Below are 26,799 nucleotides of genomic sequence, written 5' to 3'. Positions count from 1 at the left end.
TATATCAATATTATAGGTCATAAATCTTAAAAGGAGTAATCAGCTTACTGCTGTCCCGTCTGTTCCTGCCAGGGCTGGTTGTCTAGGTGTGAACCTGATCGGGGCAAACCGCGTGGTGGTTTTTGACGCCTCCTGGAACCCGTGCCACGACGCCCAGGCCGTGTGCCGTGTCTACCGCTATGGGCAGAGGAAGCCGTGCCACATCTACAGGCTGGTGTGCGACTTTACGCTGGAGAAGAAGATCTACGACCGCCAGATCTCCAAACAGGGCATGTCTGGTGAGTCGGAAACATGTGAAAAAGCGCTGCAGAGAGTTCCAACGGAGCTGCAGTCAAATAACCTCTCCTAAAATATGTGCGTGGTAACGTTTTAGTTACTTAAAAATGCATTGCATACAGGAGCATTTGTCACAGACATTTTCCTGTATTTTTAACCAGAAATAACTCAAATTTTAAAAAAAGGAGGAGGAAAGGGAAAAAATAAGGAAAAATTATAAGACGTGGAGATTGTATTCAACCTCCATCATCCTCACTTCATGGAAATTTCACTCCCTTCAAACATCTGTCAGTGTTGAAATTCACTGAAAACCCCAAGTGTAGGTTCCTCTGTGCGAGCAGTACCCCTAAAACTAAATAATAAGCTCTGAGGTAAAGTCAGAGCTCTTCTGCCAAGAGGCTGTCGTCTGACACTGAAGTGTCTCAAGTGTTTGCTGTAAGCTTTGTCTGGTGAGACGAATACATCGAGGCCATTCAAATGTAGCCATTTCTGTCTACATTTTTTTTCCTTAGATGAATCTTTTTCCAAACAATTTTACCTCAATGTCTTAGTTCTTCTGCTTTTTTTTCCTTTCTGTCAATCAGACCGCGTTGTGGATGACCTGAACCCCGTGCTGACCTTCACCAGGAGAGAAGTTGAGTCTCTTCTTCATTTTGTGGAGGAGGAACCAGACTCATCTAGCATCCATCTGCAGCCCAACGACAGAATGGAGAGCATCCTCAAGAAGGCCCTGCACCTCAATCCCCACCTGATTACAAAGGTATGAGGAAACATATTGTCCCCATACGCCCTCTAGAGGCGATTACAAATAGAGCATAGACGCTCCTGCACTCCATTGTGTATTTTTTCCATTGTTCACTACGATTTGATGAAGATAAAAACTTGTTTTCTACAGACAGAAGTCTCCTTAAGTAAGCTTGTTTATGTTTTAGAGTTCTCTGCTAATTGAATAAGCCCCTAGCTGTCATTACAGCAGGATGACATGTCCAAGTGTGTCCATAGTTGCCAACTAAAATCCATTTTTGGAACTATGGGAAGTATGCCAAGGAGTTACAGTGAAGCTTTGTTTTACATTTATAACACTATTTTAAACAGCTTGTGAGGTTCTGGAGATTAAGACGTGATGAGTCATCACATAATTACACCCCTTTTTGTGGCTCGCTTTAAAAAGCAGAGAATCTTCCAATTGGCGTTCTCATGAATTTTATTAAATTGAATTGGTATAAGCTGGAAAAAATATAAATGTATAGGATGAGGTCATCATAAGTGAGGTAATCGTGCAAACTTGGAGCAGAACACTGATCAGCTTTCAACCTCCTCCTTTCTAGCAACCATTCCCCCACGAGTCCTTGCTGATAGACCGCAGGGAGCTGAAGCTGAGCAATGCAGAGAAGAAAGCAGCAAAGAAGGGCTACGAGGCTGAAAAGAGGGCCTCGGTGCCATACACCCGCCCTTCCTACGCTCACTATTACCCTGCCAGTGATCAGAGCCTTACCAACATCCCTGCCTTTAGCCAGAGAAACTGGTTAGTAATTGACATCTACAATCCCAGTATGTATGCTAACAAGCTACCGTAAATCCAGTTCGTATCACTTGTCTCATAATCATTTTAAAAGGTTGAGCATTTATCAAGTAAACCCTCCTTCAAAAAAATAAAGACAAGTCATAAATCAAGAGTAAAAAACAGAAAATCTCTGTCTATTCAGGCGTCCTCCCACTAGCACTGAAGAGAAGCCAGTGGCCAGTGTCAGGCCAGTCCAGTCAACTCCAGTCTCTATGATGCCCCGCCAGGCATCTGCAAGCTCTGCCCCAGGCAATGACTCTTCTAAATGCAGCCTCGGAGGCTTCCCTGTCAACTGCCTGCAGAAAGCTGGCGTGTTTGTACAGAAAATTGTCACCACCACTGGTAAGCAGATTCTCCATGCACTCCATTTTATCCCTATTCTTTCTGTCAGTACTAAAGATTACTATTTCTTTATGGCCTTAAACTCTGATTGTCTTTCTTTATCTCTTTATAGACATAGTGATTCCAGGCACCAACAACTCCACAGATGTCCAGGCCAGGATCACCGCTGGAGAGAGTATCCATGTCATCAGGGGCACTAAAGGTACAATACCGCTTTGTTATACATGTCAGTTCTTTTGTGCGGTGGTCACAAAATGCAGATAATTGTGTGAACGTGTCCTTGTTCCAGCTGTTTTTTGTTTGTTTTTTGTTATTATTGAAGAGATTATTTAAAAAAAACTTTTGGTATTTGTCGAGTTAGTCGGGTAAAAAGATGTAATAATGAAATGTTTTCATTTAATTCTAATAACGGTTTTGTTTACCTGTGGCTTTCATAGGGACTTACATCAGGACATCTGATGGCCGAATCTTTGCCATCAGAGCAGCTAATAAGGCCAAGTCGGTGGAGGAGAGTTCAACAGCACCACCCAAAGGTAGGATGATTCCCTTACAATAACACCTCTGAAAGCATGTAACCCTAGTTACTGTATTTACGTACCATGTCAGAGATGTAGCACACTGATATTAATGACTTTATTGTATTCTTTCAGTAAACTGAGGCTTGAATTCTTGTAAAGCTTAAATCCAATTCTTTTCCCCTCAGATTTGCAAGCACCCCCTCCAGAGGTTCCCACCCATGTCAGTAACGGTTGCCTGTCACCAAAGACTGTGCCCCGCCCTCTTTCCCCCGACAGCCCGGAGATCATTAATGAGTTGCAGCGCTATACGGGCGGCGCAGGAGCTGGTGGGTCAGCAGGCTCTGCTGTTCATCTGCCAGAGAGCAGCGTGAGCAGCCTGCCCTCAACCAAACTGGTTCAGACCAATGGCAGCGGTGGGAGTGGGTTATTAAGTGGAAATCTGAGCCACCATGATGCCTCTGTGACTAATGTCATTCAGCCCAACATGGATGCCACTGCCGCCCAAGATCTGAGAACGGGCTCCAAGCGCAAAGCCTCCACCCCATCCTTGGATGAGCGGGCCAGTAAGCAGCCTTCTGCCGGCAAGCACTCCTCAGCCCCTGTGGCCTCGCAGGGCTTCCCCTTCACTGGGGGCTATGGGCTCCCCCCTATGGGTCTAAACTCTGGCATGCTGGGTGGTTCACTGGGGCATCCGCTTTTCATGGGGGCAGGCTCGCATTACTTCCAGCCCCCCCACACTCAGCTGAGTGACGCCAGTTACATGTACCCAGATCGGCATGGGTGGAACATGGGCGGAGCCGGCACTGTTCCCACTTCCTCTCCTTCCTCATCACTGATGACAACCACCGCTCCCACCGTCTCATCTTCCTCCTCAACATCATCATCCTCTCCATCAGTCAAAGCTGCCAGTTCACTTTCAGGAGCCTTGCCACCATTCATGCTGAGCTCCAACATGCCAGGCATGGCTGGGATGCTCCCACCAGGCTTCCCTCTGTCGTATAGTCCATCTCTGGCGAGCCTCTACACCAGCTCAATGCTCCCAGGAGGGGTGTCGGGCCCAGCTGCTACTCCCGGCCCAGCTGGAGCCAGTTTCTTGTCCCAATACCCTCCTACTGCTGCATCCAGCTCCTCCTCATCTTCCCCTTCTTCCTTCTCCCCCTCAGCTCGGTCCGAGGGTCAGCGAGGCCCGGTGCTGGTGAACAGCGGGAATGTCAGCAGCATCAGCAGCTCAGATGAAGATGATGTAATTGAGGTGAGGGGACAGTGACAAAAGAATGATGTCCTTTTGTGAGAATGCTTTCAGAAATTGTAATAGTCACCATAAAAGAATGGCAGCCCATTTGCCAGGATGCAGGTTTCCAAGAGGCCAAGATGAAATTAAATTAAATGAAATGAGGAAAAAATGACAGACATTTAAGGTGTTGAGATCTGAGGCCCTGCTGAAGTGTTTCTCCTGAACATCTCTACTTGCCTTGAAGAAATGGTCTGAATGGGGATTTAACAGTGACTGGACAGAGAGAGATAATCGTGATGCTGAATATCAGAAGAAGAATCCTGATAAAGGCTTAAAAACCCTCCAAAGGGATGGAGAAAATAAAAGTTTGAAGATTTTGAGCTTCCAAAAAAAACTGTTCTTTTTTTTTTTTTTTTGTCCAATGCCGGCATTAAGATGCTTATCACTGGACTGAGTACTGCTGAGTATGGGCCTATAGTGACCACAAGCGGCCACTAGTTATACTGTTGACTTTTAGAGATACTAGCTCTGCAGCTTTGCTAAGTGTCAAGACTTTTGCTTTCCGCTAATTAAAAAGAGGAGCTGGAGTTGCTTGTGAAACAGGTTTTGCTATTACATTAGCTGGTAGCACAGTTTATTTCATAACTGAAGTGGTATCGTCCATCACTTGTTGCTACTGAACACTTCTTAAAACGGCAAACGCAACGGTTACAAGATCACACAGAAGTTTTAGAGAGCGTTTTTGACAGAACGTAATAATAACTCACTGCCAGGACAGGTGTATTGTAGGATTTTTGTTCTTGAAAGAACACACAACAGATGTGAGATCATATTGAAATACTGAAGAAACAGTTGTGCTTTGAGGATGAGGTTAAAGATATTCACTGAAACTTTAAAAACTAATGAAAGAATGTACGCTTAATCAAATGCCTTTACACCGGGCCTTTTTGAAAAGACTCCTTCTCTTTAGGCATCAGATGTGGGAAGATTTGTTTTTCTTCTTTTTGTGCGTGTTTTTTCTATTTATGTAATCTCTGATTGCCTAAAAAAAACAACAGCCAGGTGAAAATGAGGAAAAAAATAAACTGTGTCCCAGTGAGGTGTCCTCCTTGTAGCGGAGAAACAACCAACAGAAAATGCCTTTTTGCCTCCATCTTTCTGAATGTTAACTGTGAGAGAGGCGAGGTAAAGAGAGACAGACAGTCGCCATGGCTCTCTGAATCTCACCCACAGTCTTACTGTAGCCTAGTGAAAAACGATGCAAAACACTCACTCAAGCCTATATATGTATTTGTACAACCCCAGAGGAACGCTCGTGTTATTACTGTGTTTGTAACTGCTTGTTGTGTTTTTAAGGGTTGCAAAAGGAATCATTAAAAAAGAAAAGAAAAAATTTAGATTCATGTTACTCGGTTTGGTAACATGTTTTGAGAGAGATTTCACCTCTGCTCTGCTGTTTTTCCTTTTTCTTTCTCTGTTTCATCTCGGTTCGTGAACAGAGGTCAATGTGAAACCAAACCTTTTTTTTAGGGAGAGATGATGTAGCTTTGCCAAAAGGAAAAAGAAGGAAATGGCACATCTGAAACCTCCATCAAAGAGGATTGTGTCTTAAGAGACCAAATAATGCAGAGCAGATAAAAAATAAAAACAATCCTTTGCAGAAACACACTCTCTCTACAGCATGCTCACAGCTACAGTTGAGAAGTACATATCCATTTTTACACTGTAAAAAGATACAAATCTGTGTTTGACTGGGTGGAAGCTAGAAAATCTTCATAGTGTGACCAATTTCCCCTTTAAATTTGCTATAAATGGAGTCCGACCTATATATTGTGTATATCAGCCGATATTAATTTTTTGCCAATATTTCAGTTTTGGCATTTATAATAGATGGTGAATGGAAAATTCAAATAAGAGATTTTGGGGTGGGGGTTGCATCCACCAGAGGACAGTCTGCACTCGCAGCTAACACGTGTTTGGAACTACTAGCAGATCAGATGATTGTTGGGTAGAGCAAAAAAGAGCAATCCGCTACTTGTGACAATAAAACAATGTTATTTTTAAACTGCAGGGTTGGATGTTGGTCAAGACTCATAAATAGCTATAAATAAAAAATCTTAGGGAAATCTGTTTGTTTTCTGTGCGTGAAAGGAAAAAAATATCGGCTGATATATGAGATTTTTAAATCCTCAAATCCGATGTATCAGTAAACAATATCGGTACCAATATCGGCATCGGTTCTAAAAATCCCATATCAGTCCGGTTCTAGATGTAAACCATCAATCTGCTGTTCCAGCTGACCCCCCTCGGCCTAAACAGCTGCAGGAAGAGCTTTAAAAACCACTAGCTCTTTTGTTAAAGATAAAACAACGTCAAGTTAAGACTCAGCATTACCTGTCCTTTTCTCCCTCTTCCATGTGTTTGTTCTCCATACTGAAACTGTAAGTTTACTTGTGTTTCATTTTTGCTCTCTACAATGTTTGAATTTACCAAATTTATTTATTTATGACGGTGTATATTTATTCATTTGTATTTTTATTTTTTTACAATGTCTTTTTGGTTTCATTTGTTTCATCACTATCTTGTTTGTAAGATTTTTACAGTCATATTAGTATTGTTACTACAGTTTTTGTTTTTTAAGAACTAATGATAAGCCAGTCTGACCCAACACATGTGAAACTGTGCAGAACTTTGATGTGGACCAACCAATGTGTTATTAAGCACATTACTATCCAGGATAGCATAGAGTTAAAATCATATCTAATAACTGATCAGCCGTTTAATATGAAAAACCAAAAAACTGTCACCAGGGATATTCAACGACTGCACAGTGTTGAAATCATTTCCTATTTATCTGCGCTCAGATAATATAGATGCAAATTTTAGTATTGAATCTGAGCTAAATGAGCCATTTATGTGCATGCTAGCTCAATCACAAGTAATGGGTCAGAAACCGAGGCAGCCCAGCCCACTTATCATCTGGAAAAACAAAGCAAAACAACAACAATAAAAAAAAAACATCCATTCTCCCCTTTTCTGTGCTGTATTACCATATCACCAGAATTGTCCAGGCGTGTCATCACCCCTGTGATGGCAAAACAGCAAGTTTTCCTCAGTGTTGAACTGTTTGGTTGTCAGCTCAGCGTTTGCTGCGCAGACTGACTGCTCTTTAGTTTCACAGCTTTCTACTTGAATTTACATATTTATTTATACAAATCAAGGTGGTCGGGCAAGCAGAGCCGACTGTCTGAATTCCATTTTAGCCGAGGTGAAGATTAAATCTGCTGTCTTTGAGGATTGGCTCCAGTCAAAGCTTGTTGTGTGGACAATGTGTATGACTTTGGATTACATCATTTTTTTTGTTTTTTGAAATTTGTAAATAAAAAGAAACATGTTCTAAATCATACTCTTCCTACTTTGTTTATATCAGCGGTGACCGATGCAGTACTTGCCCTCTTTATTTGTTATTCACACGCAGAGACTCACACATACATACAGGCAACTGAGGGCATCTAAATCTTACAACAGATTTGAAGAAGATACACTTGGAAGAGGTGCTGCAGTATATTTGTCTCGAAGTAACTCAGTTTTGCATGTTAATCTTCAATTTTGTGCATGTGTAATCTAAAGTGAGACTTGAAGTTAGGGATAGAAGTATTCTAAGTGAGTTTTTAATTGCGTTAAAATGCCTGAAGCACTTCAAATAATAGGTTTCTCTTAAGTTAGATAGACCCTTAAGTCATTTAGGTCTATTATTCTTTAAAATTGAGATACATATTCACTCTAAATATAAAATAGTCAGGTTTTACTGTTGCCTCAGTCATGAACAGTAAGTTACACTGATTTAACTGGAGATAATAATAATAATAATAATAATAACCAGGAGGTTCAAATAAATAAGCTCATAGTAGCAAAACAGAAAAAAATGGTGCAGTTTTAAGAAAGTAAAAAAGCTCAAGTGAATTTGATAGTTTTACTCTATTGATTTCTTTCACCTCATACATGCTAGTGACTAGTTTCTGATCTGATTATTCCGTTTTGGTGACACTGACTCGATGTAACACGGAGGGTCAAATCAGGCTTGCATGTTCTACTTCATACTACTTGTGTGTGGGAGAAACTTTCAAAACAAGCAGACATTTACCCCTCAGGTGTAAAAGGCAGTGTGGATGCCCAAGCTCAGTGACCTTGACCTTAAGGACAAGGTCAGAGGTGAAGTTCTGAAAATTCTGTGAACAAGGTTACTCAAGAACGAAGCGACGTAGGAAAAAAAAAATCTAGGCCAGAAACAAGCTTCCACAAATATGATCGCTGAACATTTCCACCGAAGTCGCAAGAGAGATGTAAACTTCAGCTTTGGGCTGGTTTTCTGTGTCATTTACTTTATTGCTGTCATCAAAAGAAGAAACAGTGGACAATGTAAAGAATACATCAAGCTTTATTTCTAGTGTTCTGTGGTGTCTAAATAAGAAATGGTAGTATATTGTTTCATTTCAGCCATATATACAGGTATACGTGGATAACTGGAATAATTATTGCACTGCAGGAACAAATAGCCCCTCTGACAAAATGCAGTCACCCGCACCATCACTGCACTGTAGTAGCAAAGTAGCAGTTACTTTCCTAATATTAATTTAGCATAATCTGGCTGTTGGGAGAATATAATGAATATTACTGGTTATGTCACAGTTTTTATTAAACGCCTTTTATTTGTTCTCGAATTAAACTGCCAAAGCCTTAGGTCAGGGGTCTCAAACTTGAGGCCCGGAGGCCACGTGCGGCCCACGTCACCCCTTCTTGAGTTGAAGAAATAAAAAGCAATTTGGCCCTTTAAGTGACTTTTTTTGTCATTAGCCAAAAATGATTTTAACCCGCTGGGTTTATTAAAAATCACTACCCTTTCAGCTTGTTTGTGGCCAAAAGTGTCCACCAACAAATTAGGTCTTTCATTTTTAGCATTTTTATGGTTTTGTGCAATTTCTTCTGCATAAAGTTTTTAACTAACACCAGTTCTTTCCATAAATATAAAATAGTCATTACTTTTTACATTTTTAACTCTTTAAACAACAGTTTGTTTGTACAAGACAAACTCAAATCTCACAATTTTATATATTTGCAGTGCTGCTGGATTTTTTTGTATTTTAAATAGTAGAGTCTGGGACGTACTACTAAAATATTTTCTCTCCTACTAAATGCTTATTACCTTGTTGTGTTCTAAAATAAGATAAAATCAATAATGTAAAGAAAACCACAAGATCAGTTTGAACCAGAAAAACATTTTAGAAAGATGAACGTGAACATTTATGTTGTTGGGGATGGGGAAAAGGCATGAGAGAGAGTATCTGTCTGGGTGTGAGAGTCCTGCTTAGGTGGAACAGAGGCTGCAAATGGACAGACTGTGGTCCTTGCATGTAAACTTCCCACATTTGCAGCAGAAGCTGCCATTTCATCTCTTTCTGTCTGTGAAAAGGTCGCACTGCCTCCTGCCCTTACATTTAATGATAAGAGAGGGGCCTGCAGCAGCGCCCTGCACCATTTGTGTTCATCCTTCCTATAGTCATAAGGAAAAACAAATTCACACTTTATAGTTATCTTCACTCTCACTATCAGTCTCTCTTCATCTGATTCTCCACCCTTTGTTCAAAAGAATGACAGTTATAATATAAAAGAAAACAAACATGTAAGATCACATACAGAAATGAAACAGCATTAGTTGTTCATCTATAAAAGAAAACTTCAACCTTAGTACGACCGAAGTGTAAGTGTCTTACAACCGTTGTTGGGCAAGACACTTCACCCATTGCCTACTGGTGGTGGTCAGAGGGCCCGGTGACGCCAGTGTCCGGCAGCCTCGCCTCTGTCAGTGTGCCCCAGGGTGGCTGTGGCTACAATGTAACTTGCCATCGCCAGTGTGTGAATGTATGTGTGAATGGGTGGATGACTGGATGTGTAAAGCGCTTTGGGGTCCTTAGGGACTAGTAAAGCTCTATACAAATACAGGCCATTTACCATTTGTAAAATGATTAGAAACGTTACACCAACGACTACCGGTCATCTATTTAAATTACTTAGGATGGGATGGGCATTTCCTAGGGGTCCAGGTGTTGTGCCAAAAAGTGATCGTCGGGCAGAAAGTGATTGCTGTCCGTGGGAGCGCGCGCAGCTGCTTAAAACTGTAGAGTCCAGATTACTTACAGCTACTTCCGTGCAACTGATATAAGAAGCGGTAAGCTGAACACAGCTTCAACCGTCTGTTTGTTGAAAAATAGTAACGCGACCGCATTTTCTTGTTAGTAACAGTAACGGTGTTGTAACGGTAGGAATAGTAATTAATTAGATTACTCGTTACTGAAAAAAGTAACACCGTTAGTAACGCTGTTACTTGTAACGCCGTTACTTGTAATGCCGTTATTCCCATCACTGGTCATAAGAGTAATAAGGCATCCAGCACTACAGACACAAGTGTGCCATGTGCAGTTTATTTCTCCAGATCACTAAAAGCACTACTGTTGCCATAATTTGCCCAAATCAAGGATCATCCCATGTGTTTAATCAAAACTGCTGTAACCGGTGACTGTTCTTAAGTAATGTCACTTACTTGGTTTAACACTACAAGCTCAATAGCTTGAGATAAATAGTGATATGATAATGAGCCCAACACTAAAATGTTTTGTAATCACTGCACATCCTGCTTTATTGTCACTCATGTCTGTCTGTGTGATGCCAAATCCTCCACAAAGACCCTTAGAGAGAGGGGGAAAAAAACATTAGCAGTGGAGCGTCCAGGAGGTCAGGCCTGGATCAACAGATTCCAGAGGTGCTGCTGTAAATCATGTAGTCAACAATCTGCTGCTGTGAACGCTGGTTTCAACACAGTATATTTTCTACATTGTATACACATTTTCCCACTGTAATATTTAAAATTTTCCAACAATACAGTGTGATAGCACAACCAACAAGCAGCCAGTACAACCATAGTTTCCTTAACACAAAAATCAGTAACACAGAAAAGTGTCAGCTAAAGGGTTAAGTCTGCAGGGCCCACACACACTTATGTGAACCTCCTCTGGTCTCTGTCATCCTCTTGCTCCTGCAAAAACAAGCAAACCAAAAACCCCCAAAACAAAACACATACATCCACAACTTTGTCACTGTTTGGGGTGGATTAGGCATTAGAAGTGACTAATCCTAAAATAGTTACAGTCATCTCAATTTCAAGTCAGTCACACTTAGTACACATCATCAGTCCATCACAGTCCAGTCACATGCATTCATACCAATCATTGCTGATAGTGGAAACCTGCGCACCAGCTTAAATATCCACTGAAAGCAATATGACATCATTACAAAAAAACCCCAAACAATTCTCTATGATTTTGGAATGGATTAAATCGCTGCAATCCTTCTAGTCACAGGACTTACCATCTAAAATGGCCAGTGTCTCAGGTAGGTGAATTTCTCCTGAGCCCACTGTAATTTGTAGAAGCTCGCCTTGTATTCGCTTTCAATGCTTTATGTGAGTAGTGTGGGCCTGTGGGCCTCAGCAGCAGTAAAGCTAGCGGTTGCTAGTGACAGGGTGAGCTTGTGGGACCCTGGAAGTGCATCCTCGTGGTGTGGGGTTTTTTGTTCGGTTGTTGTGTTTTTTATTGTTGCAACTTTTTTTCTTTTTCTAGTGTTATTGGAAAAACGGCGGTGCCGGCTCTTTATGTTAAGGTTCTCTATAATAAAAACTATTTTATTTACTAAACACCTGTCTGTTTTCCTTTTCATTCTGTTTCCGGGCTCATTTGTTACTGGTTCGCTTACTCGCATGCCTAGACCCCTTCGGGGGGGACGTAACAATGAATATTTCACACTTTAAAGCTGCCTGTTTATTTAAGGGAGGTGAACAATACATTATAATTGTGCACAATAATATCACAGATGACATATATACTTAAAGTCGTATATATGCTGTGTCATCTGTTCGAAGCCTCTCATGGTCAGTGCTGTTCTCCATGCCTGTCTTACTGTACATGATGTTATTTGTCATGGTCCTGGGTCATTTGACCCAGTGTTTTGAGTTTTCCTGTATTTTTACACTTTTGTACTATGATTTATGTATAACGTTCACTTTGTTAGTCTTTAGTTTATTCTATAGAGTCTAGTTATTCTGTTTTGAGTTTCTTGTATTCCCTGTTTAGTTCCCTGATTATTTAGTAGTTTCCCCCTGTGTAGCTGCCCTCTGTGTCTCCCTCTTGCTTTGCGATATTTTTTTTTCCAACAGGATATCTCTTATCTAGATCTCTGCTCTATCAGACATGCCGGTCCACATTTACAAGACTTCAGCAAAATCAAATCAATGGTGTTTTACGATGTTTGGCCACATCCTCCACCTTTGCATCTCAAATGCCTGGCTTGTTCACAAGAGGGACTGTGCCCTACTAAATGAGAAACCACTCTCTCTCAAAAGGTTTCATCGTGCAGTTGCCCACAGTTTGATGCAGGTCAACAAGCTTCCATCAAAGTTTAGCTGACCATCATCTTCTTCTCCACCTCAAATGTTGCCTCAGCAGAAACGTTACACCCCAAGATCTTCACATCCACAACCAGATGTGCGTTATGACAACTTGGGACACCTGCCACTTCACTCTGACAACCAAGGCTGGTGTAACCTCTGTTCAAAGGAAGTGTCAAGGTGGAAATATGTCCAACTTTGTGCTGCTCTGGGTCACTTTGCTAGCTCTTCCTGTGACTATGTCAGTAACTTGGGTGTATTGCTGGATAGCTCGCTCAAACTTGATAAGCAAGTGTCTGCTAGTGAGATCTAGCTTCCACCAACTGCGCCTTATCTCTAAGGCTAGGCATTATGTTCTGCATGAGGACCTGGAGAAGCTTATTCACGCTTTTGTGACCTCCAGGTTGGATTATTGTAATTCTCCGTACTACGGTCTTCCCTCTTCTCTTTTCCTTAGACTGCAAACAGTCCAAAATGGGGCAGCCCGCCTCTTGACTGGTACCAGGAAATTCTGCTCTATTACTCCTGTTCTAGCTGGCTTGCACTGACTGCCCATAAAGTGCCATATTCAATTTAAAATATTACTCCTTACGTTCAAAACTATTAATAAATTAGCGCCGAGTTATCTTAGTGAACTTCTCAGGCCACATACTCGTAATAGGACACTTAGATCTGCTACTCAACTACTTCTGACGCAACCTAGATCTCAGCTGAAGTCTCGGGGTGACCGTGCGTTTGCTCTGGCTGCCCCGGTACTGTGGAATAACCTCCTTCTCGCTATCCGCACCTCTGATTCTATTGTACTATTTAAATTACGACTAAAGACCCACTTCAATCTTGCCTTTCCTTCTGGTTAACATTTCACTTATGATTTTACATTATGCACTTTTATGCTCATTTAATTCCTTGTTTGTTCTGTATCTGCTGCTTCTCCTATGTATCAGTGACAGTTATCTGCTTGCATACCTAGTGCTTACTTTGGTCCCATTTCTATTTCTATTATCTTCCTCTTGTTCTCTATGTTACTTGTTAAGCACCTTGGTATACCCTTGGTTTTAAGTGTGCTTTATAAATAAATAAAGTTTATTATTATTATTATTATTATTATTATTATTATTATTATTATTATTATTATTATTATTGTATCATTAAGTGCAAAGTGCTTCTGTGCCTGAATGCCCACCAGCAGTGCTTTGTTGCATATCACCAGAAATAAAGGAAATCTAAGGCCTCTAAATTGCAGTTGCAGTTGGTCCTGTAGCACTACAACTCTCTTGTATCTGTTCAGTTACTGTGCTGCTAAGTTACAGAAGTTTATAACTGTTTTGTTAAGCTTTTAAAAATATTTTTTGTATTCAGTTTTACCATGAATGAAAATCTCAGTCGTTTGGTTGAGGCCCAAGTTTAAAAAACTATGGAGTTGTTTGAAAAAAAAAAATCTAAACTTTGTTACTGTTGTTCTAAATGAATAGAAAAATGCAAAAGAAATTATTTTTAATTGCAATTTTCTTGGTGTGAACCTCAAAGGGTTAAAGTAAAAGTACTATAAAGGCAGGATAAAAAAAAGTGAAATATTTAACTTAAAATATAGTGCAAATTAAATAGCGTATATAAGTAAATGTAAACTAAATGAAATAGTTTTCACCGTAGGCAAACGAAAGTCATCATTTACAGACTCGTTTTACGGAAATGATTGTGTAAAAACTCAGTATCCCAGAGTGCTATGCTGTCCGGAAGTTACGCAACGGCGTTTTTTCACCGATTGTTGATGACGGTGGCAGACAGCGCAGGTCAGTTCGCTGTGTGGTGTTTTCTGGGAGGAGAAGTGCCTGGAAAGGTAACATAATTTTGTCTGGCAACCTGCTTTGAAAGGAGAGAAGAACATTAAAATAAACCAATGAAGCTAGGGTCGTATGAGAAAGACTATGAACTGTATGAGAGCTGACGCTGGTCCGGGAACGTCTTTAATATTGTTTTGAGGGCCTGTTGCTAGCGACGGGAAACCCTCAGGCTAGCCCGGGCCGAGAGGACTAAGAACTGGGGCTCGGTGGGCTTTTTCATCGACCAGGTTTTACTGGCCCTAGCTGTTCTGTTTTACACTCACACGAAACCTCTTCTGATCTTCAGTGGACATAAAGTAAAGTACTTGGAAACACTCTCAGTTTGACAGCTAGCTAGCCTTAGCTATCAGTGTTTACAAGCTAGCTCAGCCAGACTGCTCTTAAGAAATTACTACTTGGCTATTTTGCTTCTCTTATTGTTGGCATATTTGGCCCCTAGCACCTGTCTGGTAACTGGTGGTGATTTGTAAGCTTGCCCTACTTTTGTCTACACCGACTGAAGGTCGCCAGCTTGATTAAAATGCCCCAGCTAAGGTTATCTACTGAAGCCCGAAGTTTGTTACTTTGTTAAACTGTAAGAATCAGCGGTTTTGCTTGTTTTCCACTGTACTGTTCCTTTTGAAGGGTAGATGAGCTGTAACGCTTCAAACTCCCTTAATGAGTTTTAATACAATTGCTAACAAACGTTTGTAGGAAGAGTAGAAGCTAACTGTATTGATTACTAAAGCTGCCTATGCCCACTTCACAGACATTATCCGGATGAAGGCTCACAGAGGAGTGTGGATTTTGATGCTGTCAGGACCCACGGGTGTCTCCTGTTTTGCTTGGCATCATTGACCTCTCTCCATTATTCAAGAACTGCTACAACAACAGGCAACTAGTTCTGCTTTTTTAACTCTTTTGGGCAGAGTTGCTCAAAGAGGACCTTCTTCATAACTGACCACAATGAATCGTTACCTGCCTGTGGCACGACAGCACTTCCTGGCTGCCCTTGCCAGCACCAGTGTAGTAGTAAAAGCTATAAGTGCTCTAGTAGTACTGCTGTACCTGCTTTCATGGGCTGTCAACACTCCATACGCATTGGGGGTGACCCCGGGCTACCTTTTTCCACCCAACTTTTGGGTGTGGACGCTGGTAACCCATGGAGTGGTGGAGCAGCACGTCTGGGGTGTGGCAGCCAATGTGGGGACAGTAATGGCCTGTGGGCGCCTGCTGGAGCCTTTGTGGGGTGCTCTGGAGCTCCTGATCTTTTTCGCAGTGGTTAACGTGTCTGCAGGCCTGTTAGCAGGCTTCTCCTACCTCCTCACCTATGTGGCTACCTTTGACCTGGACTTCCTGTTTGCTGTGCGTGTCCATGGAGCAGCCGGATTCCTGGGAGGTGTCCTGGTGGCGCTGAAGCAGACCATGGGGGATACTACAGTGCTCAGAGTGCCACAGGTGAGCATAATTAATAAGAGAGGGTGGGGTAAAAAGGCGGGCCGCCGAGTGGCTCATGGGAACGTGACAGGCCCTATGGCAGAGATTGAGGACAGAGGGCAGTGGTTCGAATCCCATGCGGACCATATGCTGGGGACACAAAAAAAAAAAAAAAAAGTAAAAAGGCGTAAAGATGAACTGAGTATGTACCCTAACAACTGCACAAATAACAATGGAAAGCTAACCACTAGTCTCTAGAATATGTGCATAAACTCTGTTTTTTTGGACGTGACAGATCAGTATAACACCAGTCAATGTTGAATTATTATTATTATTAATTATTATCTGGATTAATACAAGCTTAGGAGTATTACCTGCAGACTGCTTGCTTTGCCATTAGATGTGCAGCAGTAATTAATTATTAGTAGATATGTAAGATTTAGTGTCTCAAAATCACTTTTTTAGACTGGATGAAAGTTGGAATTTCTGGTTTTGATAGGAGTGCATATATTGAAGAATAAAACCAAATGTATATGGTGGAGTACAGTGTAAAATCGCTGGCTTTGTATGATATGTGTAATCATTTGTGGTTTTATAATGCAAAATTCAGGTGTTTCTTGGATGTACTGTTGGCTAAAAAGTACTCAGCAACTTTTCACAGTCTGAACAAACACAGGATAAGTCTTGATGAGATTGTATCTGTAATTGTGTTTAAAATAAACGACCCCCCCGCCCCAACACACACACAAAACAATTCTTTTTATCTATTGCATTATTTTTGCATTATATGGGGATTTGGTGTTTTACCTTTTTTCCTGTATAGAGAAGTTTTGGCACCCCCTCCTCAGAGGTCTTTTACAGAGGTCTGTTATTTGGACTTTATCAATTCATCCATCCACTTCAACTTTTCAAACTCAGGGGTGTGAGGTGACTGACCATAACAGGTCACCAGTCTGTCACAGGGCTGGGTTTGTATCAAGTGATAAATAAAAACAAAACAAAACATAGATTTCTGTCAGCTAGATATCACAGATTTATTGCCTTAACTGTAACACTTGTAAGTCGTCTTCCCAAAGTCTGTAAAAGTGGTCTGTTTGTAGTTTATGCTGGAGGAGAGACATAACTTTTTTTAATTGTCATATTTCTACCATCTGTATATTAATTTAAAAATCATGTTGCAAAACGTGAAACGCTTTCAGAGGTTTCATTCATCCAAGTGTCATTTTGTCACCAGTTTTTGCTCTTAGTGGGATTATATGGTCATAAGTTATCACTGTGTAAGCACATGTAGTTTACAGACTGAAGTGTTCAGCGTTTTCTCCAGTTGGCCTGTGTTCGATTTTCTTCGACATTTGGATTATAGTGCAGTCTTTTAATTTACATTTTAGGGTTTAGTTTCCTGCTCGTCTGCAGAGCAGCTGTGTCCAGATAAGGTTTTAGTTTTTCTTGCTGAGACACACTTTAGTGGCATGTTCCCAATAAGTTTCTGAAACGTCTTGGCCATTCTGCCTTAGTTTGCCCTCATTTTTGCTTTTTGTGCTTGTTGCCAGTTTGAGTGAAACTGGGTCACTTCTCAAATCTCTTGGTCTCAATTGACCAGGTTAGGAACTTTGTTGAAACATTTGTTGAAACACTTGGACTGTGACTTCTGCCTGTTACCCGGCATCTAACCAGTTGGTTTTCCCCATTCCTAAATCTAACTCACTTAAAGAGATTGTGAGAACTGCAAGCCAACAAGTTTTTATAAAATGGTAGCTTCCTCGATGATTTTGGCCACCAGAACTGAAGTCTTTTTGTTCCTTTCAGGTGAGACTCAAAGCAGCACCAGCTTTGGTCCTCCTCTTCCTGGCTTTATTGCGCCTGTCTGGATTGCTTGACAGCTCCGCTCCCCTGGCTTCATACAGTTATGGTGCACTGTCCGGATGGGTCTACCTGCGCTTCTACCAGAGGCACAGCCGGGGCCGCGGCGACATGTCAGACCACTTTGCCTTCGCAAGTTTCTTCCCAGAGGCAGTGCAGCCAGCTGTGGGACTGCTGGCAGGGCTCGTCCACTCTGCCCTGGTGAAGATGAAGGTGTGCAGGAAGATGGTAAAGAGATACGACGTGGGAGCGCCCTCCTCCATCACCATCAGCTTACCTGGGACAGACCCACAGGATGCAGAAAGGAGGAGGTGAGTGAGCGCAAACAAGAAGGAGTTAAATATTTACATCTGTAAACATATGTCCTCATACACTAAACTGAAATTGAAGCATTGAATACAACCAGCCTCAGTTTGTCTCAGTAAAGTGTTGTATAAAATGTTATTTTTGCCTTCATCTATTTATATTTCAAATTATGGTCTAAAATGCCCACGTTAAGGCCACACTCCAACAGTCCCTGCATAATTAAATAAATGGTGCGAATAGGTTCCTAATGGCATTCTAATGCCGTTCTATTAAAAGAGAACGTTTGAGTTATGGCTCTTAAAATGTCAGACTCTCAATACACATTCATTAATAATTAGGGCTGAACGATATATCGCATTTGCGATAATATCGCGACATGATCAAGTGCAATTTTCTAACCGCAAAGGCTGCGATTATACTGCGATTATAAGGCTGTCCAAATTACTACCATATCCCAGAATTCATAGCGCGGCCCAGCCAAACTCCAGTTTCCAGCAATGGCGGCCGCTACTAAGTTTTAAAATTACTCATACTAATCTTTCTGGGTCACAAAATAAACTTTTAACATATTTTCAGGCGAGAAAGTAGTTGTGTAAACATCAAATATCTGCTCGGTTTATCAAGATATCCCATATTTGCAAAAGTGCTTCGACGTTTTCAGAGGCGTCTGCTACCCACCAGCTCGACAGCTAGCCGGGAGCTCGAGGATTACTGATGCGGCCGAGAACGGCACAACTCCCGGCACATCATTTTCAGATCACCGCGGAGTTTCGCTGCTCGGGTTAAACGTAATATATAAGTCACTTAGACAACCTAAAAATGTTATTGTTGGGCTTTTTTCAGTGTTTTGTTTGTTCGTGAGTAAATCGGTTTGGCTGAGATTAAAGTTATTAGATTAGATAAAATAAAACTTTATTAATCCCCCGGGTGGGTTCCTCCTTGGTTTTCACACAGCTGACTAAACGTCAAACAGAAAACTTATTAAACAGAAGTATGAGACAGTCGAGAATTTACACCAGTGTCTGGTTATATTTTAGATAGCAAGAAGCAGACGGCCGAGTTTATTAAACTCCACCGAGACAGCGGTGACGCTAATCAGAACTAGCCTTCTGATTAGCTAATCAGAAGGCTAGACCGTCCAATTTCACGCCTTTAAACTTTAAAGGCGTGTTTGTGTGTGTGTTTATACAATTGCTATTATGTTTGCACTTTATGTGTAATGTTACTGACTGCAGAGATCAGTAAGATGTGTGTATTTTTTATTTATTAGTTTTATTTATTTAATATTATTTTTTAATTGAATGACAGTCTAGTAGTTCACAGATGTCGAAAAACTGAGTGTGGTAAAGCCACTGATTTTTTTTTATGTATATTTCTGCAATCTGCACATTGTACTGACTTTCATTTTAATGTTTACACCAGGGTTCCTTGTCAGCACTTTATGCTCAGATGTTTGTAAGCTTAAAAATAAACTATTGTGTATGTTCAAATATACTGTTGTGATTGAAGAAGTTAAATAAAAATGTCAGTCATCAATTCATGCATCACCTCATGTCATCATAACAGAGGTCTGTCTTCCAGGAAAGAACAGTTTAAAATTAATGTAATATAGTATTGGCCATACTATATGATGTATTGCTTGTCTTTGTTTAATAATACAGAAGACAAATACCTTAAAAAATAATCGCATATCGCATCGCAATCGCAATATTGGGGCAAAAAATCGCAATTAGATTATTTTCCATAATCGTTCAGCCCTATTAATAATACATTGTTAATGGGATAGCTACAAAATATACTTTATTGTGTGTGTTTGGTGTCATGTTTGGCAAATTTACAAAGTAAGGGAAGAGACCATAATCGTAACTGTAAAAAATGTACAAAATAAGAATTGCATATTAATTTAAACACTTGTGTATCATTAACATGATACAGTTATTTATTTAATTTTTTACAATATTACAGTAGTTGTTAGTAGCCATGTAGTTAACCAAAGAAAAGACTGGGTGTGACATGTGTGTTTTGTCTAGAATAGCAAAGTCTGCCAGTGTGTTCAGTAACGTCTGTGTGTAAGCACAGATATCTTAAAACAAGTTACTGTTACCACTTTAGATTATATGTTTGTTGATGTGAAACAATTGTGAATTATACATTTGCAACTTTTTTGGCTACATGTTTGGAGAGAAATAAATGCCCCCACAGCAGCAATGACTTCTTTGACATTTTAATAAATTTAGAGTTGACTTTTGAGCAAAAGTTAAGTAAAACATTATTTAGGATTTTTTTTTTCACTGCTAGATTTGGGTACTCCTACTTAAAAAAAGAAATCCTAAAAGACAACAGAGAATTTGGTGAGGTAGCTCTAGTAAGTATTGATTTGTCATAACTAGGAATGGATGGATTCAGTTTGACATGTCCGATCTTGACTCAAAAAGCTTGATTGGGTGTCACGACAGCAGCCAATCTACTCAATTTAGTGTGACTTTATTCTTTGTTAATTACGTCACACCTCGGCACAACTACTATAAGAGGTAATGCACCATGGAGGAAATGAAGAGCAAAGAGTCAGCAGTAGTTTTGTACGTTTGCGGTAGTTTTTGACTTAACCACCAACTTTGGTAAAATGAGTTGACGCATGTGAAAAGCTCTATTGGTGCTTTTCCTGTCAGGTTCTGTGTTTCTCTTAATGTTCAGCGTCACAATTGTTGGGAGGCTTTAATTGCACAATGATGTAATCTTAATTTCTAGTATTTCGTTTCCACTGACTCCCTGATGTGTTTGAGACAAAAGGTGAGATTAGTGCAGTATGAAGTAGTCTAATCAGAATTACACGCAGTTAAAATGGATGTAATTCTGATTAGACTAGTGCAAACATAATGTTTCTGTTCTTTTGGCACCATTCAAATAGTCACATTTTATTTTACAATTAGAAAAGCAGTGTTTGGGTTGAGTTTGATGTTGCCTCACACAAAAACTTGTGTCAGATACTTGAAGCCAAGTTATTTGAACTCCCCGAGGGGCCCACTTGGTAGATGTTGCTCGTTTTTTATATGTATTTTTTATTTTGGTGAATTTAAATATTGTTCAACATTATCAGCTTTTTAGTCTTTATCATTAAAGACTCTCAGTGTGTACGTATGAAATTCCTACAAGAATCCCATAGAGACACATTACTCACTTCTTTTTATTATGTCAGTAGTTTAGTGTTTTGAGCCCTGAAATCATTGAAGCAAAGCATTTCTCTTCGTCTCATCCTTGTAGACAACTGGCCCTGAAAGCTCTGAACGAGCGTCTAAAACGCGTAGAGGACCAGTCTGCTTGGCCCAGCATGGATGACGAGGAAGACGACGATGACGACGAGGTCAGAACCGACACACAGCCGCTCCTACCAGGCGGACGTGAGCCCTCCTCCACACCAAGAACAGCAGGGGGAGCCATCAGTGCCTCCCTCTCCTCCACCTCCTCATCATTGATGTCACAAAGTGGCGGAGCACCTTCCTCGGGTGGAGTGCAGCACCCAGAGTCCAGCATCATCAGCTTTGAGGATGCACCTTCAAGATCATAGCAAACAGAACACAAGTGTACAGATATGCACGCTCTGTTTGAGGTCACTGGCAAGTATACTGGTGTGTTCAGAGTTCCTGACTAGTATACAGGTTTATTCAGTGACAGCTATTAGGCATACACACACACACACACACACACACACACACACACACACACACACACACACACACACACACACACACCCCTTTGACCAGTGTATACAAACAGCTGTGCACACTCAAACTCTGTCAGCATCATTGTGAAGCCCAAAAGACTGTACAGTGCTTTCAGTTGAGACACGATGGTTGTAAATGCTCAGTGTAGTTGGGCAGACTGAACACTAAATTCTTGACTCGCTCCTGCATACAAACGAAAGAAAGTCACAAAAATTCTTTCTTTTCCAGACTTAATCCCAGCTTGCAGAAATCTGTTCACTGCTTCGTGTGTCTTTTTCTTTTTTTTTGCTTTCTAAATAAATAATGAAATGGGTGTATGATATTCTTTTTTTGTAAGTTTTACAGAGCAGCCATATTCATTCTTTTGTTTTTCGCTGTGGGGAAAGCTGTCCGTGACAGAGGCTGGGTTTGAGTTCCTGATTCTCGATGAAAGACTGTGGCGCGTCAAATTGAGAAGCACTAAGTCAGATTAGCTTTGGGTTCACTGGTTCCAAATATAGAACCAGGTGTGGAACGGAGGAAGCATGAAAAGCATGTTACTCAGCACCAACTGCTGGACCACAGGAAAGAAGCTGCTGCGGGTCTGTCCTGCTGATGAACTGTGTTACCAAACATCAAGATTTGAAAAAGTGCCAGGTGAAAGAAAAATTCCAGACCAGGTTAACTTGCCACCCGATACCTCTCTGGAATCACAAGCAGAAGTACAAACCACATTAACCCCACCCACCCTCCTTTTTTTTTTTTTTTTTTTTTCTTTTCTTTTCTTTTCTTTTCTTGTCAGTGCCCCCCCCCCCCCTCCCCCCCCCCAAATAGTCTATTCACTTATTTAATTCAACAAAAATTTAACTTTTTTGGACTAACAAGACATGTTGGTGGTGTTACGCTCACACAGATCTGTGGATGATTTTCTTGTTTTGCAAGCTGATTTTATTTCTTTCCTGATCCTAACCTGTTTACACTTCTGCATTCAAGATTCTGAAATTATGCTACAAATGTGTGAGCAAGTGCTGTTCTGTTATCTGGGTGCCTACAATGAAGGGAGGGTGGTCATTGTCTGCGCTTCTTTTATCCATTTGCACCATTAGAAATGTGGTATTTAAAGAAAATCACATTGATTTATGAGTTACCGATTTTAAGTTTTATAATTGTTGTAACTCTGGCACTGGTCCATGAGGACAAATGATTCCACAAACAGAGGACTGCTGTCCTGGTCAGTAGTCAACATGGCACAGGTCTCACAGTCACATCCTTTGGACTTGTAGCATTACCATCTCTAAATTTATACTTCCAGACCTGACTCATGGTGAATCGTTTTCTAGGGTTGTTGATAGCAGCTAAATTATTTCATCTAAATAAACATGAACTTCATTTACACCTAAAGGTCATCAGTTCACTGATTGTGCTGCCAGTCATTGCTGTTGCTGTTGCATGCTATTGTGGAAACAATCAAATCATTGAATTTGCAATTTCCCTCCTGTCCTTTTTGATTAGTCATTTGAAGCAAATGAATTGTTTAGCAATGATGACAAACTGAAACCGTACTTTGGAAAAATACGTTTGCACTCATAATCATAATCATAAGCTTGTAATTTCAGTGAGAAATTACAACTAGCTGAGACTGTGAACCATGGTGTTTTTTTGTTTTTTTTTAAAATCACTTTAGATTAGAAGAGCAAAAGTCCATGAGGTTATATTCACACCCTCCTTCGGCCTCTATGATTCTTCCTGTGAAAACAGGCCAAACATTAAGACTAAATGCTGATTAGGGTGAACTGCTAAGAATTAAGAGTTACCTCTACTTTCCTAAAGATATTTAAGAAAATTACAGATTGTTATTATTATATTATTGGGGAAACTACAGAGCTACAAAAATGAGTATGATGTTACATGTGTAATTCCATTTAATAGTTTTGAATTCAAAATAAATATTAAAATAGGTTGTTTTTAATGTTGTTTTATCAACATAATGAAACTTCCTGTGTCACCACACCTTCAAAATAAAAAAACAAAAACAAAAAACCCACATAAATGTAGCCAACCAAATTGAATTCCTCCTAAGTGAAAATGTTTATCTGTGGCTCAGAAGGAGTGATTCTGAGCACGCCTTTGAAGCTACGAGAAAACGGTCAGCCTTGTGTCTGGACTCAAATTTTCCCTTTTTTTTTTTTTTTTTTAACACTGAAATATAGAATTGGGTTCTTTGCTTCTTAATAAATGGCAAAAATAGCCTGTAGTCTGCAGACCTTCGCCCCATGTGATAAATTGAAACGGTTGATGGAATGAGATGTGATGTTGACAGGGAAGTGATAAGCCATATTAGAGGGATGGAATTCTGTGTGCTGTCCTGTTTATTCTTGTTTTATCTCACTGTGCTCATATTTTGGCAAGCCTGTGTATACATGGGATGATTTGGGCCTCTACATTAATTTGAATGTTACTGTTTCTGTAAATGAACGGACACAGGAACTGATCTTCAGAGTGGAGCAGGTGAAGCTGCAGTCAGACGTCTGATACTTAACACTGCACCCGACCATCAAACACAGTAGCAACGGATAAAAACAGTCAAGGCAACTTTGTACATAATTGCATAGAATTACAGTGCAATTTACAGCTTTATGGTGTCATTTTCATACCCTTTACATGCAAGATAGTCCGCAAATAGTCAAATAGCAGTTAAAAAGTGTGTGTTAAGCTTGACTGGCTGCCCAATTCAGCTTGCATCACAAAATCAGCATTGCAGCAAAACATGCTAATGCGGTTGCCTGCAGATAACTGTGAAGTTCAGTGATTTGGTGAAGTTGTACCTTTTTATTTTTTTTTTAAATTTTTTAATTTTTTAGTGGTTTGAAGGCTGTGGAGCATTGTAGCTGGCAGTCTGAGGTTTCAGACTGAATCTCGTCAGTCTGACATTCAGCCAAACCTCACCTCCAGTCCTGTTTCCAATGTTTTGTTTTTTATTTATTTCCTCCCCCCCCCTTGAATTAAAATGTCATTAAAGCGAAGAAGGCAGATCCTGTCTGTGTGTCTTATCCCTTTGTACAGTTGGGTCAAACTATAAAAACTGCAGACGAGCATAATGAATGATGTCAGTGCTGTTCACTGTTAAATTACAGTGGCCTCTCTTTTAGGCTCTGCAGAAATGCTAGCATTGCAACTTGGCCGACATAAATTTGGTTCAAGTCTTTTTTTCCCCTTCCCCTGTTCACATGTATCATGTCTTCAGCCGGGCATGGTGACTTTTTTAAAGCTTGTTTCACTCCACCCTTACATTCATCCTTAAATGTATTCTCACAAATCATTTCCCAATTGGATGTCCAGTTACATAATTTTATGTTCAATTTTTTCAGGTCTTAAACAAGCTCCTTGCTTTGAGACACATGAGAGATGGATGAAAATTGTATGCCCAAGGTATAAAATTGGAAGACGAGTAACTGAAGGGCTTCATGTGTTGTTACATCAGAATTTAAGACTTCTTTTAGAACTATTGCCTCTATTAATCTGATTGTTTTTCTTGTCTTAATTTTCCAGTATGAGTGTTTTTACAAATGTGAAGCTGAGAAAAGAGAGTTGTACCAATGACATTAAATATAATCACTGCTTGATATGGCTGGGTTATCACTTGTAAGGTACATTTGGGTGTTTGGGGGATGCTGTACATGTAAGGTTGTCAAGTCTTTAAGACACTTTGTGAGACAACATAGTCCTAGGAAAAATGTCATTGTTTTGGGAAACACCAAACTTCATGAGCTTTAGATAAAAATGGTTAAGAAAGATGAGACTGTTGTGTTTTGGCAGAGTTGATCACCCACAAGGTTTATTTTTCTTGCTTTTCATTACTTCCATTTTCCTTCTCTGTCTCTACTTTTGCTCCAGCAGATCTCGTTCACACTAAGGACATCTTTCTTTCTCTGTACTGTGGCATTTGCACAGACTTCTGTTGATTTTCAAATATATTAGTTCATCTCAATATGAAATAAAAGGCGATTGTATGAAATGTTAGTGAATGGTGTATTACTCTTGTGGTAATTGGTACCCTGCTGTGGAGCTACTATTGAATTTGTGGGCTCAGTAGTCATGTGAAAGAGTTTTTACATGTCACTATAAGTCACACATCAGACCTTTAGAATCCTAAATTTAGATTTTTGGGTTTTTTCAGCTTTCCTGAGCATTGCACAGTCCAACCTTGATGGGTGAATTTGCTGTGGCGTCCACTCCTGGGAAGACTGTCAGTTGTTTTGAGTGTTTTCCCACTAGTGACTAATCCTTCTAATGTATAATGATGAATTTATAACCCTTACCAGAATGAAGGGGAGAAACAGTTGCTTCTTTAAGATCATTGTTGATGCACTTCCTCCTTGGCATTGCATTAACACAAATACTACCAAAGCCTTTTCTTTTATAGAGGTGATCACACAGTAGTATTTATTAGAAGGACTTGGCTAATACTTAACCTCTTAATTCCTAGTAAAGTAAAAAGTGTGATTAATTTGGCATATATTATATATTGCCAGAGGTGAGGAAAACCTGTAGTGTAACATTTATTTTGTTTTTCATATTTACAGGAACATTTTTACACAATTTCGTCTCCCTGCCTCTGAATTGGCTTGTTTTCTGAAATTGACCGCCAGGTGGGGCAGTAAGCACAAAGTTTTTCCTGTTAGGCTCTGGCTCTGGCACTGTTTAGAATTGGACCTTAATGCTATAACTTGGGTTCAATTAACTCGGTTCTTAAAATATTTTCGCCCGTAGGGGCATAACCCCATCATTTATTTTATACTGGACCAGTACAGTAATGGCCACTGTCACTTGTTTAGCCCAAAGCTACAATTAGCTGGAACCTAAGGAAAACGAGTTACTGTTAAAGTGTAAGGAAATGTTGGAGTCAGTCGTTTTGGACACCGCGTAGTGGTTTAAGTAAGATTATTTTAGATTACCTGTAATTGGAAACCCTTGTAAAAGTCTTTTGGTTGGATAGAAACACTTACGCTGTTTTAAAACACATGTTAACCTGAGTGAAAGTCTTTTTTTTAAAATTCCACCTGTGAAATAGACTCTGTTTATGGCTCACATAGTACCCTGAAATTACACATTTCCACAAGTGTTCATACCAAGTCGTGCCCGCGCAGGTGTGGCTCTCAGGCTCGTGCCCGCCACCCCTCCCCCTCTGCTAGAAACTACAAACCTTAGCGGCTCGCTCTCGTCAAGTAATTCATTGTATCAGAT

General features: G+C 40.3%; 2 protein-coding genes across 5 annotated transcripts in view; both read left to right on the top strand.

Moving 5' to 3' along the window:
• LOC146610583 (helicase ARIP4-like) overlaps positions 1 to 6,711 on the top strand; it is an 83,594-nt gene extending 76,883 nt beyond the window's left edge. For all 3 annotated transcript variants that reach the window (XM_085344989.1, XM_085344991.1, XM_085344990.1), the window contains 7 exons: positions 73 to 278; positions 861 to 1,036; positions 1,605 to 1,801; positions 1,983 to 2,182; positions 2,295 to 2,384; positions 2,620 to 2,715; positions 2,886 to 6,711. In XM_085344989.1, coding sequence (XP_085201115.1) covers positions 73 to 278; positions 861 to 1,036; positions 1,605 to 1,801; positions 1,983 to 2,182; positions 2,295 to 2,384; positions 2,620 to 2,715; positions 2,886 to 3,967 — 2,047 coding nt within the window. In that variant the 3' untranslated portion in view covers positions 3,968 to 6,711. The remainder of the gene's footprint in view (positions 1 to 72; positions 279 to 860; positions 1,037 to 1,604; positions 1,802 to 1,982; positions 2,183 to 2,294; positions 2,385 to 2,619; positions 2,716 to 2,885) is intronic.
• Positions 6,712 to 14,203: 7,492 nt separating this feature from the next.
• On the top strand, positions 14,204 to 22,302 carry tmem115 (transmembrane protein 115). 2 transcript variants are annotated; one of them, XM_085344634.1, is made up of 4 exons: positions 14,204 to 14,268; positions 15,021 to 15,709; positions 17,495 to 17,859; positions 21,116 to 22,302. In XM_085344634.1, exons 2-4 carry the CDS (start codon positions 15,218 to 15,220, stop codon positions 21,417 to 21,419), a joined length of 1,161 nt encoding a protein of 386 aa, XP_085200760.1. In that variant the 5' UTR covers positions 14,204 to 14,268; positions 15,021 to 15,217; the 3' UTR covers positions 21,420 to 22,302. The 2 variants fall into 2 exon arrangements, with proteins under 2 accessions (XP_085200760.1, XP_085200761.1); XM_085344635.1 differs by lacking the exon at positions 14,204 to 14,268 and adding an exon at positions 14,543 to 14,568.
• The last annotated feature ends 4,497 nt before the right edge of the window (positions 22,303 to 26,799 follow it).

This window comes from Diplotaxodon limnothrissa, linkage group LG20 (genome assembly GCF_057381915.1).
Source record: "Diplotaxodon limnothrissa isolate DT_005_m linkage group LG20, D_limnothrissa_male_GT1.1, whole genome shotgun sequence".
Lineage (NCBI taxonomy): Eukaryota > Metazoa > Chordata > Actinopteri > Cichliformes > Cichlidae > Diplotaxodon > Diplotaxodon limnothrissa.
This window is presented reverse-complemented; position numbering and strand designations above follow the sequence as displayed.

Bases quoted from the DNA above. Each gene is read 5' to 3' on its own strand.
- tmem115 (XM_085344634.1), top strand. From the start codon at position 15,218: ATGAATCGTTACCTGCCTGTGGCACGACAGCACTTCCTGGCTGCCCTT. The intron at 15,710-17,494 runs GTGAGCATAATT...TGTTCCTTTCAG, and splicing joins CAGTGCTCAGAGTGCCACAG to GTGAGACTCAAAGCAGCACC. The intron at 17,860-21,115 runs GTGAGTGAGCGC...TCATCCTTGTAG, and splicing joins CAGGATGCAGAAAGGAGGAG to ACAACTGGCCCTGAAAGCTC.